At 37.2% G+C, this 19,747-nt stretch overlaps 1 protein-coding gene across 3 annotated transcripts in view; it reads left to right on the top strand.

Annotated features, from left to right (window-relative positions):
- The window catches only part of LOC124157577 (multidrug resistance-associated protein 1-like), a 45,748-nt gene that overhangs the window by 8,648 nt on the left and 17,353 nt on the right, over window positions 1-19,747 (top strand). For all 3 annotated transcript variants that reach the window (XR_006864620.1, XM_046532420.1, XM_046532421.1), the window contains 11 exons: window positions 500-688; window positions 1,046-1,220; window positions 3,240-3,408; window positions 4,123-4,274; window positions 7,948-8,085; window positions 8,658-8,804; window positions 10,709-10,793; window positions 11,628-11,821; window positions 13,001-13,177; window positions 13,428-13,595; window positions 15,448-15,634. Coding sequence is in view for 2 of the 3 variants with exons in the window: in XM_046532420.1 (XP_046388376.1) it covers window positions 500-688; window positions 1,046-1,220; window positions 3,240-3,408; window positions 4,123-4,274; window positions 7,948-8,085; window positions 8,658-8,804; window positions 10,709-10,793; window positions 11,628-11,821; window positions 13,001-13,177; window positions 13,428-13,595; window positions 15,448-15,634 (1,781 nt within the window). In the remaining variant the exon portion in view is untranslated. The remainder of the gene's footprint in view (window positions 1-499; window positions 689-1,045; window positions 1,221-3,239; window positions 3,409-4,122; window positions 4,275-7,947; window positions 8,086-8,657; window positions 8,805-10,708; window positions 10,794-11,627; window positions 11,822-13,000; window positions 13,178-13,427; window positions 13,596-15,447; window positions 15,635-19,747) is intronic.

The following is a 19,747-nucleotide window of genomic DNA, read 5'->3' as shown; positions in this document are numbered from 1 at the left end:
TTCAAGTTCAAACCAAATGCAGTGAAGTAACCTTTCCAATTTTTATTATGTAAGAGTAGATGGTGTTGATATGTGAAACTATGTAACAGAGGTAACATAGTAATCAAAAAATGTTTGCATGATCCTCAGATTTTTATTCACTGAAGCGAAATTTATACTTGTGAAATTTTCTAGAGCTCTGTACAGTCATATGAAATTGAATGATGAATAGTGAATTAGCACCTAAAAAAGTTATATCCAATTTGCTTGCCCTGAAATAATTTGTTAAGTATGTTTGGTGAATTCTTGATATGTAGCTGTAATGAGATCTCATTTCTTGGCAAATAACTCTTCAAATTATGTAAGTCCTTTTTATGTTTAATGATATTTTCCTATTTCTACTGCCTGAAATTCTCTTTGCACTAATTGTAAGAGGGAAAGGAGTGGACTCCTGTGGCTCTTTTAGTTTAATATGCTTGCTTTACTGAGGCATTCATGAGTAAACCTCCTTTTCTTACAGAGTCAAAGGTTTTCATGCGTCATTCAAGAAGACTTCATCAAATGTTAAATTTCATGGATCTCAGAAACAGAAGAAATTGGCATCAGTTTTACCTGCTATTTGTAAAACCTTTGGGCCGGCATTTTTATTTGCTACATGCCTGAAATTAATTAGTGATTTCTTAACTTTTGTTAATCCACAACTCTTGAGGTAAGCACTGATAATTTTAAGTTTGTATTTCATTTGAATTCATTTTTGCTGATGCATTTATCCTTAGTTCTCTGTCAAAAATTGAAGAATTTGTTTCTTGTCTATTTGCCATGCAAATAGCACATACATATGTACAAGGTGACAGAAACGACTGCATGTAGAGCAAAAATTTGCAGGAATATCTAACGTTATGAACATCCACAACTAATGGAGAAAAAATCATCCCACATCATCATTTCTTCACTGTGTTTGAATGGTCATTTTTGGGTTGTTTACTGATGGGTGACCGTAAGCGATAGCCTACATCTATGGAGTGTGTATGTTGTTGTTTGCATATTTCCATTTATATCATTCCAGAGCTCTGATTGAATTTGTAAATGGAGATGAGTCCATGTGGAAGGGTTACTTCTATGCTGGATTAATGTTCCTTACATCTGTGCTAATCACCTTAATTGTTGTGCAGTGTACATTCAGATTAAGTATCGTTGGAATGAGAATGAGGACTGCCTTATTTGCTGCCATATATAGAAAGGTTGGTTTATATATTACCGCTAATTATTATTTGATGTAACTATAATAAGCAAGTTCCCATGTTTTTGGATGATTGAGTAATTGTATCCCTATTTTAACTAGTTATTGGTGATTGTTTCAGCTTTTTGCCTGCTAGTTAGCTTTGTATATTTGATCACAAAACAAAGAAATTGTTTTATAACTTGGGAAACCAAATTTTTTATCGCAAGTGATAATGTCTTATCTTGTTAAAGTAATAATTATGCCTTGATCTAAATACTGAATGTGAATATGAGGACAAGTGTAACAAATGTCCTTCCACTAATGACGCAGAAGATTTTCAGTACTGAGCCTTGATATTTTTTGTTCCAGTTTTGCAAAAGTCATGTCAGTAAAATGTTTCATTTATTTTACAATACTTGTATGAAATTTTCGCCATGATCAGCTCTGTTTCTTTCTATTATTTTTTTTTTTCAAATCGGACAAGATTATTATCATAACCACTTTACTTTCTCACCTTGCCTCGTACTGTATGCTTCTCCTGATGATAGATTTACAGGTTACGGTTATCTTATTATTAATACTCAAGAGTTATGATTCAAGCAAATCAATTCAATAATTTAATAAAAAATATTTGGCTCAATTTATAAATTCTGTTATTATTTAAAATTAATCACTGTTACAAAATCATGAATTTGATCATATCTCCCTTTGGCTTCAGTAATTCTATTTTCACTTATTAAAGTTCATAAATTTATTAGATGAAATTATATCACTAGATAACTGACAGCCACCATGTTGCAATCTTTCTTTCCTATGTCCATACCTGGTGCCAAGTGCAGTCTGATGGTTTCCCTTCCCTGCCTTTGTAAGATATCTTGTCTTGCTGCTTGAATTAGCACCTCTTTACTTCTTTGAGCTCATTTTTACTTTAGTCGCCCACCTTTAAAATGCCTCTGCTGTCCTTGACTGATTTTTCATGTATTCTCCTGTGGATGAGTAAGATGTGTCTTCTTAGCACCCTAGTTCCTCTTTCTTTGTTTCCTGTTTATTATTATTTTCACATCTGTGATTATGCATCGTCTAACTGCCTATCTATTCTGTAACGGTTTTGTCTTCAAGGAAAACTGTTACACCTAATTACTTATATTTTGCATTTTGTGCATTATTGTTTATCATCCAATTTACATATTTATACGTACATTTTTCCATTTTTATTTTTACCAACCTGCTGTACTCTTTCACTATTTCCTTAACAGTTATCAAAAAAAACTTCAGGCTACCTAGCATTTAATATATACAGTGCAACCTCGATATAACGACACCCCGCGGTACACTAATAAACACTCGCTATAGCGAATTGTCGCTTTACCGGAGGTTGAGCAAATAATAGCCAATATACCTGTTGCGAACAGATATACAGGAACAGGAGTGGTGCGGCGACAGATAAACATCTATCCGATAAACGTAAGCATAAATCCAGACGAAAGGCGATGTTTTTTTTGCATCACTAAATTTCCTTACTCAAATAACGACTGACTATTCAAACAATTTATAAGCACCGCACTGAATAAAAATCGTGCAAAGCATTGTTTCGTCAATCATTATATTTATCGAACGACAGTTTACCACATAAATTTAAGACTGAGCACTCCATTAACTTCATTTCTAACAGATCGCTAGCAATTACAGAGGTTAAGGAGTCTTGATGAAAGTCTTCCGGCGGTGAAACCCTCGCTATGGCGAGAGCCAACGCCGAAAGGGTCTCGTAAAAACGAATTTTTTAACACGCTTATTATAGGGTCAATTGACGGTGCATCGGCTATCTCTCGTTATAGCGGGGGTGTCGCTATAGCCCGTACTCGCTTTAACGAGGTTCCACTGTAGATATAGAGATATGGGTATGTTCTTCACAAAATTTGAAAAATTTCAACAGAATATTTAGTATTTGTACACAACTGTTTATGTGCATGATTATTTCCAATTATTTTTCTTAAATTACAATTTATGTTTAGTAAAATTTTGAATTGATTTTTTCTAGGCTCTTCGGATGTCCAACATTGCTCGAAAAGAGTCTACAGTTGGAGAAATAGTGAATCTCATGTCAGTAGATGTACAGCGTCTTGTAGATATGGTTATTTATGGATATTTGGTCTGGTCTGCTCCTCTTCAAATCATGCTGGCTTTTTACTTCTTGTGGCAAACGTTAGGTTAGTACATGAGAGGTAAATTAAATGGGACCTATAGTTTATGTTAAATGTATTTCACTTAGGGCTGCTTGCACATGTAATGTTTTCCTATGAGGTTTCCCTGTTAGCTATGTTATGTTAAAAGTTATGATGTTTCTCTCAGTGTTTTAGGTTTGATAGATGTGCCCACGTCAAAATCAAAAACCAATTGTAACTTTCCTCACATAATTAATTATCGATTGACCACTGTATGCCTGTAATGATTTGATGCTTTCCCGATGAACTGCTGCGATTAATTTTTCTTGGGCTTCCTACCTGTTTAAACTCTCCATTTTTGTAGAAAGGAAATACTCAAATGGCTGTATAATTCTTCCACGGCTCGTTCACCTTGCAAGTCAAAATTGTCGATGCATTGGTGTGCGGGTAGGGGGAGAAATTCACCACAGGGACCAAACATCAGCATCTCAACCAGAAAGCCCAAAACACACACACACACATTCACTCACAACAAACATACACATCAAGATCCGACCTCCACTTCGGATTCTTGCTCCACAAAAAACCAGGAATCTTCACAGGATGGGCCTGTTAGGGATAGACAGTGATTTGTGGAAACACAAGCACTCAATAAGCAGTCAAGCATAATGAAGCAAGCACACGCACTCAATAAGCATTACTGCTCATTGAGTGCGTGTGTTGTTTACACTTGTCTACCCTTCAGTAATTTTATTTCAGGTCCTTCAATCCTTGCTGGATTAGCTGCAATGGCAATTCTATTCCCTGTAAATGGATTCCTTGCAAATCACGTGAAAGCTCTTCAGATAAAGCAAATGAAAGATAAAGACAAAAGAGTGATGTTAATGAATGAAGTGCTCAGTGGAATAAAGGTAGGATATGGTTGTTCCCTCAATGGGCCCCATCTGCTTGTTGGCTTCTGTTAGCCAGGTGACCGTGTAATCATTACCGCATGCCACTTCCACAGCTCCATTTACGAGTCGGGTACCCTCAAAGAGCAGTATCTCCTGGCCCTCTGGGATTTTGGGATAATATTCTCCAGGGCCAACTTGATTTTGGGATACCATTCTTCCCTCACCATCTCTTTAGGGGAGTTGATTGGCAATACGGCTATCTTCTTCAAGTCCTTAGTGAACTCTGCGTTGGAGGACTTCACCTTCTTTTTCTCCTACTCCACAAGAGTGTCACCCGAAGTGTGGGCCCACTTTGCCGCAGCCTTTGGGGTCTGTGGTACCTCCACTGCCTGCTCAGAGTCCCTGCTGGTTCCAGTGGTCCTGGCAGTACACACTTCCTCAGGTGGTTGGGGGCTTAGAGCTTGCATCAGCCTTGGTAGCCCACCACCTCTCCTGATTCCTTCTCCTCCTTTCCTTAATGAAGCCCAAGCTCCTCATTCTAGATGAGACACTGCCCAAAGTAGCGATGGATGCATCTGTGTTCAACTCCTTTTCTGTGGGGGTCCTCGGTGCCTCCTATATAGTAGACCTTAACACGTTGCGTACGGATGGCGAGAATTCTCATAATTTTTTCCCGAGCGTTCCGGACGGATGACGAAGATTCTCGTCATTTAGGCCCGTCAACCTAAACAATTTTAAAGCGTACAATGCGTATTCGTTAGTACGTTTTCAGTTGTTGTTCGTTATTCATAATGAATTGATGCATCATAAAGTTTGATTGGGTAAAGTTGTATTCTAAACATTAGCTTTTTAACCATGTTTAAACCAAAGGCATTACGCCCTAATAGGCACATATTTCCAATCTCGGCGTTCCTTGGAATTTAAATACCCCGGTATGCAACGTGTTAAAGAGTCAGAGATACTGCCTTCCTCATTCTGCAAGGATTGGAGGAAAGGCTAAGGTTTACAGTGTTTTCCGAACATCTCCCTACTGGAAAGATCATTGAGGTAGACCTGTTGGGCTTCCCAGAGAAGCTCTCTAGCAGGGCATCCTCCTCTGACCTAGAAGTAGGACTACAAGAGACTGGGCCTTGGGTCAGCCCTCTGGCCTCCCCTGGAAAAGGAAAGGTTTTAGACTCCATTAGAATCCCGTGAGAATAGGGAAAAGAAGGTCTGCCCATACTGAAGACCTAATGCATGGTCGAGGCTAGGGATGAGTCGATTCCAAATGTCGATTCTCGATTCCACCGATTCTCGGGCACGGAATCGGAATCGAGAATCGATCGCCTTAAGTCGATTCCGATTCCATCGATTCCAGAAAGATAAATGTTTTGAGCATAGACGATAAGCTTGGGACATAAAGGCTGCCACCTAAGCGGCCGCGGTGTCAGCCTTGCCCGCGCGGAGGATACGCCCGGCACGCGGGTGCTGCGACGAACATGCCTAAGAGGCCTCGGACACATGAAAATATCGGCAAGAGTGACAAACCCTGAAATGGCGCATGTTCATGAGCAACTCTCAGAGAAAAAAAAATTGGAAACCACGGGATTGGGAAGCAATGCATGCGTTTTCCGTTCTTTTATTTACCGCTGATCACGGCAAATCAAATTATTGCGATTATGAATCACATTCGGAGAATTCATCTGGACATCCAATTTTAAAGTATAATAGATCGAAATATATTCTTTTATTTTCGGATGATATTTAAAGTCTGATGATAATAAAAACGTGCAGAGAGCGAGTTTTCCTGTGAAAAAAAGTTTCCTATAAATATGCCCTGAGAACGGTTTTTTTTATTTATGTAACTTTTTTAGGCTAACACGCGTCTGCGTCAATAATAAAAAAATTTAGACACATTCGCGTTTGTATATCCCAGTTTCATCAATGCAACCCTTGAGAAAGTTGATACTTGCTTGGCATAAGCCGCCGCGGCCTCCGGGTGGACTCGACAGTTTGAGTTCGGCCGCCACCGCGCACCCGCCAGGCTGCTCTGGTATGTATGGACGCAATGAACGCTACATTATTGTTTAGCCACCGCGGCCTAACGAGAATGTAGCCACCGCGGCTATTGCTATTTTTAGGGATGGTCGGATCGGATACCTCGGATACAAATATCCGTGGATATTGCCCTTCATCGGATACATCGGATCCAAAGTCGCGGAAGACATCGGATCTGGACCGAAATTTTAAATAATAGCTTCAGTGAATGCAACGCCCCATCAGGATGGAAAGGGTTCCGATTCTCTCTTCGAATACGCCGTCACTTTTGTCGTTCACTGCGTTGAGACAGTAAAATTCGGGGGAAACGTGCGTGCGGAAAATTTGAATTCAGTCGATGGTAGGGCGATAGCCAGGAATTTTGTTAAGGGGGGGGTCCAAAACCAGGGGGGAAAATGTTTAAACAACAGGGTACAAAGGAGAGGGTTTCAAACTAATTTTAACACCCTTTATAATTGAAAAAAACTTCATTTTTCAAAGATTCATTTTTTTCATTTTCGTAAATTCATGATTTTTAAATATTTTGTTTCCTTTTAAGAAGGAAAGTAATTGTGCTTTTATATTTTGGGAGGTCCTCTCGCTACGCCGCTGGTCAGTGATCCTAAGATTTTTCCTATTTTCATTTCCAAACCCAAGCGTAACAGTTTAGGCCCTGAGTATGTAAAGATGTTTTTAAAAAACAACTTGAAAGCCCATAAAATAATTTTTAATTTATAAAAATATTAAAATGTGTAAGAAAATCTAAAAAGCATTCCATTGATTGTATGTACCCAGAATAAACTTGAACAATGACTTTGTTTAATGGCAGGAATTTGAAAATTCATTTGGATTCAAAAATATCCGATTCGAAAGATCTGGCTCCAAAAATCCTGGACCCGTCCATCCCTATTTATTTTATTCCATTCAATTCTTAAATTTTAATGACAGCAATGCTGCAGGTAAATCAAAATACCGCCTGTTAGAAGGAATAAGAATCGATGGAATCGGAATCGAGAATCGGGAATCGATTTGAAGGAATCGGAATTGGAATCGGAATCGAAAAAAAGTGGAATCGACTCATCCCTAGTCGAGGCTGAATTAAAACCATAGATTGTCTAGTATGTGGAATCACCCCTGCTAGAGAATTCTAACCCTGTAAGCAGATGCAGTCACCTTGGTGCAGAGACCCACCATTGTTAATTGACCACCAGCTCCAGATCTGTCATGTTCAAAAAAACCAGGGGCACCTCATAGAGGATGTGACTCTTCACCACAAATGGCCGTCTTCATAGGTTATGGGTCTGTGAGGATCAATAATCTACCCCTACTGACCTACCCTTAGCATAACTTATCCCTCACCACCTGAGAAAGTCCTAAATAATTAACTGCTATCAACATTACTTATCCAACATTAAAATGTCTGCTACAAATTATGTGATGTTTGTGCCCAACTTTTCATCTTTGAATTGACTTTGTTATTCAGATGATGAAATTAAGCTTGATGATATGCTACCTGTCATAAAATATACATTTTTGTATATCGACTGCAATAAGTACTCTTATCATAGAAAGTCAGCTCATTATCACTGAGTATAAGTTATTATTGTATCATATTTAGGGTAACATATTTTTGTGATTTTTTTTCTGCTCATAAAATGTTGCATTCATCCTTCAGGTCTTGAAGTTGTATGCTTGGGAACCTTCATTTGAACAGAAAATATTGAGCATACGAAACAGGGAATTACAGACGTTAAAAAAAGCAGCATACCTAAATGCAGGGTCCTCTTTTCTTTGGTCCTGTGCTCCATTTCTGGTGAGTTCTTTGCAAATTGTGTTTATATTCATGCATACAGTGGTATACTAATGAGTGTACGTCACCAACAAGCAGTCTACTTTTCTTTTGGAATAAGTTAATATTCCAGTTCATAGTAGGTTTTATGTAACATACCCATTAAGGTCTTCAATTACTTCATGCATTTAAAAAAACATTTTTGTGAAAATAAACTTATTTTGTGCTAAAGATGCCATGGGATATTCATGTGTGAAAAATTATTCCTTTTTTATTAGTTAACCAGTATTTTAACCGAATTATCCAGTGAATTTATGTATTTTATACAATGAGATACATATTGCTTGATGATCTGTAGTCCTAAGGAATTCATTAATATAGTTAAACTGGGCTTCTATGTATTATACTTTTTAATTCTTTTTATTGTAATTTTTAATTCTTTTCAGTTGATTTTCTTGCTTGGTTCTTAGCTTCACAACATATGTCACTCAGCTCAAATTCTATTGCATAATTTATGTTGCAGTTGTATATTTGATTTTGGGTTAAATATTATTTGTGATGAATTTTTGTGTTACTTTTCGATGTGATTTTTTTAGGTTTCTCTTGTCACATTTGCAACTTATGTGCTGATAGATGAGAATAATGTGCTAGATGCCTCGAAAGCCTTTGTGTCTCTTACTTTGTTCAACACTATCCGCATGCCTTTGGGAGCAATTCCTCAACTCGTAATTTTGATCATGCAGGTAAGAAATTTTAGAGTTACGTGTGTTTCAGAGTCAATATTTCCCCTGTGGTAAATTGAAAAAAGTTATTTAGACTTTTTTTGGTGAAAAGTTATGCAGTCACATACAAAAAGGCAATTAAAGGAAATTTACTCCATCAATTGTCACCAATGCTTTTTGGTACACACAGTCCATTTTTAATTGTTACCTACGTGCCAGAGCGTAACCTTAACCAACAAGGAATATTTCTTAATTGGTCAGAATTTCAAGGGAGGAGAGACCACATATTTTAGTCATCTTCTTTAGTCTCGTAGTCTGATGTAGGAATGAGTATTTCATTTTAAATTAATAATTTTTCTATGAGTACACTTATAAAAGGGCATTTCCATTCTTAGAGGAGGTATGGGGTCACCATCTTGGATATTTTTCAAAAAAATATTTATAGTGGATGTTTAAGGGTGATTAACAAAATTTTCCACGCAGAACTTTTTAAGTTTGTATTTCATGAAGTCATTTGAAAAAACTAGAGATGTGCGAATAGTATCTGCATAGTATCTGCGAATACTCGAATACCTCGAATACTAGAAAGTAATCGATATTCGAGATCTCGAATAATTATGCTAAAGGTACTATCTCGAATACTTTGAATTTTGCGTCATACACTGTCGCACGCACATCGTTGGTAGTTGACTCGGAAAAATGTAGAGAACTCTAGTCTCTTAGTGCATGCAGTGGCATTTTAAGCAAATTGACGAACTACATCAAATTTGCGGATTAGAGCGGTAAAAAGAGTCTTGTGCTGAGATAGGGTTAGAGGGTCTAATCCAGTAACTGGGGTAATGGCCGGGCACCCAGTTGAGTTGGTTCCCAAATCTGTGAGACTAGAATACCAGGGCAACTCCTCCCAAAAAAGGAAGTCTGTGCAGAGAGGTTTAAAATGTTCTTATGCTACTCATAGCACGTAAAACGTTTTCCTCTGATAGGCACCAGCAGGAAAGGGTTAAGCCTTATCAAGTCCAATTTTTTTTCTCTAGAAGGAACTGCACGCTCCTTTCCTCTACCTGGAGAGTATTTTTGAAGCGGAGCCCTGAAAATATAACTTGCTTATATTTCAAAATGTTAAGGCCCAATCTGTAGGCCCAGGCAATGGTCACAGGATTTTCCAAAAATGTATGGTTGCCTAACCTACTAAACTGCAGGATAATAACAGCATCATTTAGAGTAGATAATTTTTTTAATTTCAGATAAACTGCTCTTTGATCGTGCCATTACTTTTCTTTGTGATCCTATCATTGATGGTTCAATATTTTGAAATATATTTTAAAGTTCATTGCCTTAATACCCATGTCATGCTTCGAATTCTAATGAATGCAAAAATAGCTCTGAGTTTGTAATTTTTTTCAATATGATGCAATATTCATGAGAATAAAATAAGATGGTAAACTTCCACACAATTTTATTTACAAAGTACTGACCCGGTTTCGACACGTAGTGTCATTATCAAGGTCGAAATATCATTATCGAAATCGATAATGATATTTCAACCTTGATAATGACACTACGTGTCGAAACCGGGTCAGTACTTTGTAAATAAAATTGTGGGGAAGTTTACCATCTTATTTTATTCTCATGGATATAAAACATTTCCACCAGATATCGCCAGACACTGTGAATTATGATGCAATATTTATAAAAAGATAATTGAAAAGAAATTCTGATATGCAAAATAAGTAAATCGCTTATCCCTCTGCATGGCTTTAATTTTCTTCTCATCTTCATGAATCCTCAAATATATTATTTTTAAGGAATTTTCCACAAATTGTTGGATTCATTCTTCATATCTCATGTTATTCTCATTCAAATGCTTTTGTTTGTGGAATTTATTCGTTGAGAAGAAAAATATTCTGTAATATTTTGCATTTCAGGCTGGGGTCTCATTACAAAGGGTGAATAAGTTTATGAATGCTGAGGAACTTGACCCATCATGTGTCAGTCATGACCAATCTGAAGGTAATTGTTCATTTTTTTTTCACATGAGCGCACAAGGATTACGCATTCATTTTAATAAGAATGTTCAATAAAATTATTTTTTTATGAAATATGATGGTTTTATAGCTTAAATGCTACAGGAGCCAGTAGCGGATACAGAGGACTCGAGGGGGGGCGCAAAAGATATCTTGTTGAGTTACCTTTACTTTTATCCTGATAAAAAAGTATCAAGTTACATACAGAATTTAAGAAAATTTTAGTTAAATTTATTACACACGTGTACAAGACAATGCCATCTTATGATATAAAAATGTTATAATTGTGGTTCTGCAATGTTTGGCAATTCGGGCGGCATGGGCATGCCCAGCAAGGGGCAGGAGGGGGCAGCTGCCCTCCCTGCCCCTTGCAGCTGCCCCCCCCCCCCCCCCCCCAGAAGCAAAAATTGCAAAATTCTTCAAGGAAAATAGTATTTTTTCAAGCAAATAATTTTAAAAACTTATAAAAAGCTGTTACAGTTTCCTTAAAATGTTGATTTCATTCACCTTTTCCATGCTTAGATCTTACCTACAACTTGAACGACCATGGCTTTCCCCCCGCCCCCTAGTTTCCATCCTGGGTACGCTCTTGAGGGGCTGGCCCACAAGGGGGGGTGCATGCCCCCTGTACCCCCACCTATATCCCCCACTGACAGAAGCTACTTTTTAGCTTTGCTTGCCAGTCATTAAAACTGGTCGAATTTTTTTCTGTTTGTGAATATGTAAAAGATAAAGGCTGTGAAAGAGCTTCCAGATTTCAATGATTTCAAGACCTATATATGTACTGCTCCAATCTCTTAGAGATTTCATTTTTTTGTAGATGACGCAATTGTGGTGGAAAATGGTACATTTACTTGGGAGCCTGATCAACCTCCTATTTTGAAAAATATTAATTTGAGTGTAAAGGAAGGTGGACTGCTAGCTGTTGTAGGCAGTGTTGGCTCTGGAAAGTCATCCTTAATCTCAGCCTTGCTGGGTGAGATGGAAAAAATTTCAGGGAAAATAAACACGAAGGTATGATAATTTATGAAAAATGTATCTGAGTATTTATTATGTTATCCATTTTTGGTGATAAACTGACTTCTATACAGTTTGCACTTTGGGGTGCAAACTGTTAGCTGAGTGTTTTTTCTTTTCAAATGGGTACATTTACTAAAGGCAGTTTTTTTAGAAAAAATTGGCAATAAATTAATTCTATGAGGCACTTAGCATAAGTTTCCCTTACCCTCGGGTCAATGAAAAACTAAAAGGGAGCATTCATAGAGAAAATTAGTGCTCAACCGGAGTAAATTGATGGGAAATTAGGCATAGGATTTAGTCAATTTCAATTTATCGTGAAATTTTTAAAATCAATTTTGAAATTTTCACTCTAAATCAAATTAATTTATTGTGAAATTTTTGGAATTTCACGCGTAGTATCTAAGGCATTTGTTTCTCAGGCTTTTCCTCTGTATTTTGTTAAATCAAATCATAAATAAATAAATCAAAAAGAAAAAGAAATCTTAGGATGAACAGTACCTTGAACAAAAAACATTGTTTGGGGAATTAAATTCCAGAAGGCTTCTAAGGTTCAACTCAATTTCATTTCATTGTGTGGAACAGTTCTTCGTGAGGATAATAGATACATACATAGATGGTATCCAGTATGCTTTTATTTTTTCACACATTTAGCTATTAAGCTAATTTTTTGTTGCATGTTTAAAATAATTTTATCTAATTTTTTTTACTAAAAACGGGTCTTATGCTTTCCATATACAGAGGTATTAACTAATACATGATTTTGTACTGTGTTTTCCAGTGTATGGCAGTGATAGGTATCCTTCCATTTTCCAGAATCATTATTAAATTTATCTAGAGGACAAGGTTAGCTAATGATGTATCAGACCTCAAATATGTATTTGAATTCAAAAATTGATTAAATAGAGGGCTTTATAAAATCTTTGAAACAAAGTCCCATCTCTTCTTATAATAGTGATCATTCACATCTCTACGGATTTGATTGTATCTTTACATTCTTTCCTAATTTCAAGTTTTTATGTTTAAAGTTGTCATGATGCATTTTTGAAATGCATGGAATCTAACTTAATTTTTGGGAAAGAGAGAGCCTTTGGTAAAGATAGGCGGCAGCAAAGCAATTGTCTGAAGTTGTGTCTCTAATTAATCCCTTGACCTTCAAAAAATTATTTTTTTCAGGGAACAGTCGCATATGTACCTCAGCAAGCCTGGATTCAAAATGCTACATTACGTGATAACATCACCTTTGGGAAAGAGTATGACAGCAAAACGTATAAACATATCATAAGTGCCTGTGGATTAAAACCTGATATTGATATCTTGCCAGCTGGCGATAGAACTGAAATTGGTGAAAAGGTTATTGACTATTTATTGTTATCGTTACTTTTTTCCAATATCATTCTTTGTATGAGTAATTCTGCCAAAAATATTTTAGATTTCGACTTTCCTCTTCTCAAATGCAGTGTATTGTAAGAAGTTTATATGCATTTTATTTCTTATATAAACAGTCGTTTTAATAAAAAAAGATGTTGCAACTTTTTTGGAAGTGTGATCGAATGTGGAAACTCTGAAGGAACTATTCCAATGCAATGTTTTTATTTTTCAGGGTATAAATCTCAGCGGGGGTCAAAAGCAGCGAATTAGTTTAGCAAGAGCTGTGTATAGTGATGCTGACATCTACTTCCTTGACGACCCATTGAGTGCAGTGGATAGTCATGTGGGGAAACATATTTTTGAAAATGTGATTGGGCCAAGTGGGACTTTAAAACATAAGGTTAGGATTAGATTTTTTTCAATTATGTATTTTGCATTTATGTGTCAACTTGCTAAATTTTTGTTGCACAGTGTACTAGCTGATAGGGAAAAATGAGGGTTTCATTACAATTCAAAATCGCATGAGCATACTATTCACCATTTCAATAGGAAATATGTTTCTGATTTACAGCACAGCTGCTTCTGCATCTTACCGTCTTTCTTGCAGTGAACTACATTATATGTTCCACTCAGGTGATTACTACTGCCAAGCAAACAATACCCATAGGAAAAAAACTGATACCAGTAACCCTCGATGACATAGGTATTTTCATATTTCTATAATCACCCTTTCACCTTTCACCTTGAATCCAACTTGTTTTATTTGCTCAGTTAAACTACAAAGAAGGTACATATCTTACAGTGTGCAACATGTGGTATGAATGCATAGCCAGGGATAAGGAAAATCCCTTGTTTCTTTTGATTTAAGATGGCCCCTCCATAGAAATCAAAGAAAGACAATACTCAAGCATGCTGCAAAAAGAGTTTTTGCAATTTTTAAATTTTGTACCACAATCATAAAATTTGATTGAAAATTAGGAGGTTTTGGATATGCAACCCACACAACAACTAGCATTCATCCCCTTTTTGTTGCTTTCATGAAACTATGCAGGTAACCATCCACTGGCTATGATTTAGATAAAGAAGTGTATGCGACCCATAATGCCAACATATATCAGTCCATATTACTGTAACTCATCCATGTAACATACAATGGGGTAGTTCCCGTCAGCAAAGAAAACAAAATGCATTGATTGCGATGCATTACCCACCATTAGTGTATTCATAATATATTCAAATTATTTGGTTTTAGAAATCCCAGTTTAGACGAATGTTAAAGGTCAATTTTAACCTCATTTGAAAAAGGCCAGATTGGCGGCTATGTAATGCCACTCCATGTGACGTCATGAAACATCTCTTAATAATCACTTATTAAAATTGCCTAAGGTTGGAAAGTTTCCTTCGTTTGATAAGGTATTACCTAATAATCCTTATTTAAGCCAAGCGCTACCTGCTAGAAGGGTACTCTGCTACCTGCTAGCATCCTGCATCATAGCAGCACTCATAGCCTCGTACCAAGGTGGCCTCACATGGCAGCAGCCAGAACCAGAATGACGTCACACCTGCTTTTCCCAGCATTCATACTTAGCCGTCGCGTTTTCGCTCGCTTGAAATTTTTCACTATTCATTTAATCGCGAAAAATATACATCGTCATTTAAAAATCTAAAAGCATGAAATACATACTCCAGGAGTAATAATCTTTCGATTTAGGCAATAAAAAAATAATAGGAAACCACCCTATTCCTGGACAGTGATTTATTAATCACCTCATATAATGGTCAAATTGCCATTTAAAGATGTTCATAGCCAATCAATGCACTTCCAGATCTAGATAGGACCATGAGGGGGGGAGGGGAAAATACCCCTTGTACATTGGTTCTCTCAAAAACTTACAATTTTATCTAGAGTAGAGTTTTGCCCCATGGGGAAGCTATAGCCTCTTCCACACCCCTCCTTGGAGGCAACCCTGATTTCATTTTAATTTTGATTTTGAACAAAATCATAGATTCAAATTATTATCACAAGTGTATCAGTTTGTGAACAAATAAATCATAAGCATTTTCAAATGGAATAGTGAATAGTGATTGCCCCATGTGGACATAGCTATTGGTGATGTAGGTATGTATTTTGCCTTTATGAATTTTATTCTGTAATAATATTTCACTTACTGTTAATATGTATTTGAATTCAAATATGTATGTAAATGTTGTCTTGGGGTTCTCTCTGAATCGACTAAATTATGTATTTACAGACTCGTATTTTTGTTACCCATGGAATTACTCACTTAGCAGAGGTTGACTACATAGCTGTTATAAAAGATGGTTCAATCAGTGAGTTTGGGACTTACAATGAACTTCTTCAAAGAAAGGAGGCATTTGCGGAATTCCTAATGCATCATCTTCAAGAAGTGGATGAAGATGAAGGCATTGCTGAAGAAGGTATTTAGTGTTTGTACTGGCACTCCAGTATACACGCAGCATTTCTGTCTGTTACATATACATATGTATTTGACACTCCAACATTTTTTTCTTTGAATGGCTCATAAGTTAGTTCATACCTTGATCTCAAACTCTTGGTTTAGAAGGTTTTTTAGTAAATTAGAAAATATTCCTTTATTTGCATTATTGAATATGTTCTGACGTGTCAGGACATTTGTGAATCGAGTGTGTGAGCCTTGAGAAAGAATTAACTTAAGATGCAGGTACTGATCCCAAAAGGATGTAGACAATACAGCATTAAGTCTGTTAGAGTTATCAATATTTTCAAAATATGCATTGCTGTGCGACTGCTGAATCATTGGGTGGAGGAATGGGGTTCATCCCCCCAGTGCTTGTCAGTAATGTACGCCTCACCTGCGGGCAAAATCGCATTTCACATTCGACGAATAACTGTGGAATAGCCAATGGTGTACCCATATGGTTTCATCTGAGAGTGCACCTAAATCTCTTGCTCCCTGAAGCCAACCAAACTCCACAAGGGATTAAGATGCTTTTGTAATTCAAGTAGTATGTAGAACATTGGCACGAATTTTGGAGATCTGGGTTCAAATCCTTGTTTAGGCAAATAATTTTTCCTCCGTATAATTTTCGCTTCATTTCTCCTTTCAATTCTACTGTTTTCCTTCTTATACATAATGACTCCCCTCTTCCAACGAGTGTAGGGGGAAAATACTGGGATTCCCTATTAGACTTCCTACGCCTTGTGATTTAGAAGTAACTGCCAACCCTGCATTATTGCCTTTGCTGGATCGGAGTTAAACCTTACTCTTATGGATATTATTAGAGTTAAAAAGGTAAATGTATTCATGCTATTTCAAGGTCTATCTTGCAAAATATTTATTTTTATCCTAGCAAATATGCTTTAAAATTTTTTAACTAACCAATCAAATAAAATGTCATAAATTTTTTAAGGTAATTTTTTAGTTTGTGAGCCTTATTTTTTTACTACTCTACTTTGGGCTTTGTCAATTTCGAACATCAGTCCAGATGAAGAATTTAATTGAAAACTTGTTGTGATTGTTTTTGTTTGAATATGGCTGGTAATCTCCCAACTATCGTATTACCAAGGGGGCGACATACCCATAAGGATAATGCGTATAGGTTTTGATACATCAGTGCCATCTATGCCAGTGGTCCAAGGCTGCCGCGAAATTTGAATGGACATCTCGGCGCCTGTTCTTTTACGCGTCACGATAGGGCGTGCTATTCAGGCTTAATAATGCTACTGCGATTGCGAGAAACTTAAAAGCAATGAATGTAGGAAAATCTTCCTGATGAACTTCCCCAGGTTACTTAACTAGTAACCATAATACAAGATTCATGTACAAAGTCAACTGGCGATCTGGTGGTTGGTAAGAATAATGATCTCGGAAACTTACTTCAGTGGACATTGGTATTTATTGATACAATAACTGGTAAAAGAAATACAACAATAACAATTTCAATATGACATACTAGAGATGAAATCTGTGGAAGTTAACAATTCTACAAGCACATGAGATGCACAAGCAACAAATATCAATTACAACATGAGATAGCAGCCTTTGCGTAATAGGAGAAAGATTCCATTACTTAAGTAAACACTCCACAGTTACAGACAAAGAGGGTGACCCAGTATTCCTTGAGGTAGATGTATCTTGCAACACCTCTGGGACAGGGAAAATAATGCTAATCCTGAAACCATAGACCATAACATTACTTCACTAGAAATAAGCATGCAATTTTGAATATCATTTCATGGAAGATAATTATTTAATTATGAAAGGAGAAGGACATTATTTCGTAGGAAGTAGTTCATGACGAGTACCCATTAAGATAGCATATGTCGGCAGAGGAGTCTTAAAATGAAAGGTTCTTGTAAGTTAATATCCATCACTTATACGAAAGAAAGTATCCCAAAAGTAGAAAACAAGAAAATTGAAGAATATTTTATACCAATGTAGTAGAAATTAAGTTCTTACTTCAAAGGGAAAGAGATTAAAGTTTTAAGAAATGTAAACATCGTAGAACACTTAATGAATAATGCTCAATTAATGACAATTAAACAGTTGAAAGGACAGAGTTGAAATAGCAAATTACATACATAACCAACAAAATGATTAGCATTAAACAAACCTAAGAATAGCACTAGCGATAAATGAGTAGTTTGAACACTAGAAAAACTGCAAGTACAATGAAAAACATATTGAAATATAAGGAATACAAGACACCATAAAATTTTGAAAACATGAGAAAAGGTTAGCTAATCACAGGTTGAAATCAAAATGGAATAATGAAGGAAACAGAATTACTCACACTTTCATCACCAAATACATTTCATACCCACGCAATTTAGCAATAACCAAGATCATTGAGACTCGTATCCTTCATCGAGCACATTCCAAAATCGTAAGGGACACTGTAAGCAATAAAAAAAGTCTGCAGTTAACACTAATGACTATCAATAAGCCTCAATATCACGTTTGTTTACAGCGAGATTCAATATGGCAGCGCCCAGTTCGTTACTGCTCAAAAAACAGGCTACACCAGCGCCTCTATGTTGGGTAGGCCGTTGGACCACTGGGGCTCCGGAAAAATCAAAACAAAAGAGGTTTTCCATACGATATATCGCAGTTTTGTCGCCCCCTTGGTATTACTGTATTCATTTGTTTTTGTTCTTCACCGGAAGTTGGTTCTTTTAATAAATTGCAGTTTCGCCATGTTATTCAACACGTGTGGTCGTGTTCATTTACCACTCCTCCTGAATCTAAAATCATCGTCCCCCCAGTAACTATTTACAACAGGTTATGGGCCCAGCGCACTTTCCACTGCGCTGCTGAATTCAGATTTCTTTATTTTTGTGGTAAACCGTGTGGTAGCAAAGATGCAAGAATCTCAGGTCACTTCGCAGGCGTATGGTTTCGAAAAACTCGTTGGGCGGGAAAACTATTATGACTGGTCGTTCGCGATGACGAACTATTTACGTCGTAATGGATTGTGGAGTTGTGTCCAGGGAAGTGATAATGGCGAAGGTAAAGAACGTAGGGACGAGAAAGCTTTAGCAGACATTTGCCTTATGGTGCAGCCTGTGGTATATCCCCATGTAAGGCCAGCTAAAACGGCAAAGGATGCCTGGAATGCTTTATCCAAGGCATATGAGGATAAAGGCAAGTGGCGGTATGTATCCCTGCTTCGTTCTATGTGCCAAATGAGGCTCGAAAAGTTTGAAACCATGGACACTTATATCAGCGAGGTGATAATGTTGGCACACAAGCTCGAGGGTATCGGTGAGCCGATGGCGGAAAACTTTGTTGCAGCAATGTTGCTTCAGGGGCTGCCAAATTCGTATGACAATCTTGTCATGGCCATCACGAGTGGGGAGAATGTCTTAAATTTGGATCGTGTGAAGACGATTTTGCTAGACGAAAGCTACCGGAAGAGCGTGAGTGCCGGTCAAAATGCGAGTGTTCCCGAAACCACTGCCCTGTATTCCAAGGGCAAGAAGTACAACTCTTCGACCATGGCTGGGAGTTCATCAGTTGTGAAGGCGTGGAAGTGCTGGAACTGTGGTGAAAAGGGGCATCTTAAAACACAATGCCCGCAGTCGCAGAAGAAGAGGGATCCGAACGAGAACAGAGCCGAGGTTAAGGGAGAGAAGAAAGGAGAAAATAGGAAACCGCTGAGAAGTCTTCTGTGTGCCCTGTCGGCTGCATCGTGTGACTCAGATTGGTTTGTAGATTCCGGAGCATCCGTGCATATGTCACCCCATGAAGACCGTATGCATGATTATTGTCGTGACGTTGACAGTCATATTGAGATTACTGTCGGAAATAACGGTAAGCTTAAAAGCAGAGGTGTTGGATCTGTGAACCTAAATGTAAGTGATCACATTTGTGAACTTAAACATGTTGTGCATGTTCCTGGATTGAAAGAAAATTTGATTTCTGTAAGTCAAGTTGCCGACAAAGGGATCACTGTTGTTTATGATAAAAAGGGTTGTAAAATGTATGATGATGACTTTGTCTGTAATGGTACAGAACTAGCTACTGCAAGTAGAACGAGTAATGGGTTATA

The sequence above is a fragment of the Ischnura elegans genome, chromosome 4, assembly GCF_921293095.1.
Source record: "Ischnura elegans chromosome 4, ioIscEleg1.1, whole genome shotgun sequence".
NCBI lineage: Eukaryota > Metazoa > Arthropoda > Insecta > Odonata > Coenagrionidae > Ischnura > Ischnura elegans.
Note: the sequence above shows the minus strand (reverse complement) of the source record. Positions and strands in the feature narration are given on the sequence as shown.